This window comes from Egretta garzetta, unplaced genomic scaffold (genome assembly GCF_000687185.1).
Source record: "Egretta garzetta isolate BGI_Z169 unplaced genomic scaffold, ASM68718v1 scaffold92, whole genome shotgun sequence".
Classification (NCBI taxonomy): Eukaryota; Metazoa; Chordata; class Aves; order Pelecaniformes; family Ardeidae; genus Egretta; species Egretta garzetta.
Genome location: NW_009258790.1, coordinates 129222 through 131147, shown reverse-complemented (window position 1 = coordinate 131147; position 1926 = coordinate 129222). Strand labels below are relative to the sequence as shown.

Genomic DNA, 1926 nt, shown 5'->3' with positions numbered 1-1926 from the left:
GTGCTGCAGCCACAGCCCGAGCGTGCCCACGAGCCAGCAGCGGCCTCGCCAGCCACCTCTCCTCGTGCCCCAGAAAGGAACAAAGATGCTTGTAGGCAGCCCCAAATCCTCCACGTCCCCGTTTCACACGCAGACCCTGCCATGGGGCTGTCCTCTGCTTCCCAAGCGCCACAGCACCGACACCGGGGGCTCCGTGGGGAACCCCGAGCCACGCGCTGCAGACCCACAGCCCTCCCGGAGCTGCCCACATGCTCCCAAACGACTAAAACCAACCCAATCCCTTCCTAAAGCCCTGGCAGCCCAAGTGGCCAGGAGGTACCAGAGCCTCGGGCTTGGCTGGATGTCCCAGAGGGAAGCAAAGTGACGCTTTGGGAAGCCACCGTAGGTTTGCCAACCCAAGTCAACAGCAAAGAAAGTTTTTAAACTGACCCCACCAGCTCTCATCTTCTCAGGCTGGCATCCCACTGGGCCTGCTCAGCACAGTAACTTTAAAAAAAACCCAACCAATTAGGGCTAGCAGATGGAGCAGGAACGCACCTTTGCCAGCTTGATAGCTTCGTTGAGCTTATCCAGAGCGCTCTGGAAGTAGATGACCTGCAGGGAGACCAGGAATTGGGGTTGGCACAGAAGCAGGCACCCTCACTTCACCCAGGGCCCACCACCACCACCAGCCCCCAAGAGCTGCAGCTTCCTTTGGCGTAAGGGGGCTTTCGGAGGACACCCACAAACGCTCACAGGAGGCAGGGAGTTGTTGGGGACGCACTTGCATCCCCAGCCTGCGGATACCCGTTGTCACTAGTGTGGCAATCCCTTCCAGGACTCAACCCTCCCAGGGCAGGGCCACAACCCAGAGCCTGGATGGGATGAGATGGGCCGACACAGCTCTGCTTACCCTTTCCCCAAATTTCTGCTGCTCCTCAGCCTGTTTTCCCATGTGGAGCTGTAAGAAAACATGCATCGGCAGCGTCAGAGCTCCTTAATTCAAGAGAGATCTTTGAAACGGGCAAGAAAACCCCGCAGAGCAGCCACAGGCCGTTCCTCGGTCGTGTCGTGGTGAGCACAGCGGGCGTCAGCCACCCGAGCTGGGGCAGGAGCCAAGGGCAGGTCCCCCCACCGCAGCCAAGCAGCCCCCCTGGTTGGTCTCCCCAACTTACATGGGCCACAGCAGCGAAATAATAGATCTTCATTTGAACCAGCTTCTTCCAGTCCTTCTGGATCTTTCCCAGCAGTGAGGCTGTCTCCGAGTTTTCCAGCGCCCGGCAGGCCTCTTTGTAGTAATCCACCACCTACGGAGAGGGGGATGGGTGTTTGGAAACCCACCCCAGAAAGCTGGATCCCAGGTGGAACCGAGAGCAGCAAGGCAAAGGAGGATTCACCGGGGCCAGCGTTTGTGCCCACGGCCTCAGATCACCCAGCCGGCACAGCGGAACGGCCGGCACGGAGCCCACAGGTGCATTTTGGGTCAGAGCCAGGGAATCATGACGTCACCACGATAAATCTGCCCCGTGTAGGGGGTTGGAATCACAGAATGGTTTGGGTGGGAAGGGACCTTAAAGATCATTTAGTTCCAACCCTCTGCCATGGGCAGGGACACCTTCCACCAGACCAGGTTGCCCAAAGCCCCGTCCAACCCAACCCAAACAATTCCAGGGAGGGGGCATCCACAGCTTCTCTGGACAACCTGTCCCAGTGCCTCACCACCCTCACAGTGAAGAATTTCTTCCTTATATCCCATCTAAATTTACCCTGTTTCAGTTTAAAACCGTTACCACTCATCCTGTCACTGCAGGCCCTGCTAACGAGTCCGTCCCCATCTTTCTTATCAGCCTCGTTAAGCCCTGCGAGGCCACAATCAGCTCTGCCCGCAGCCTTCCCCTCTCCAGGCTGAACACCCCCACCTCTCCCAGCCTGTCCCCATCGCAGACG

At 58.4% G+C, this 1926-nt stretch overlaps 1 protein-coding gene across 1 annotated transcript in view; it reads right to left on the bottom strand.

The window, feature by feature from the left end:
• Window positions 1–1926, bottom strand: part of PTPN23 (protein tyrosine phosphatase non-receptor type 23) — a 38381-nt gene that overhangs the window by 8090 nt on the left and 28365 nt on the right. The window contains 3 exon segments of the mRNA XM_035889278.1: window positions 538–594; window positions 893–940; window positions 1155–1286. Of these exon segments, the coding sequence (XP_035745171.1) occupies window positions 538–594; window positions 893–940; window positions 1155–1286 (237 nt within the window).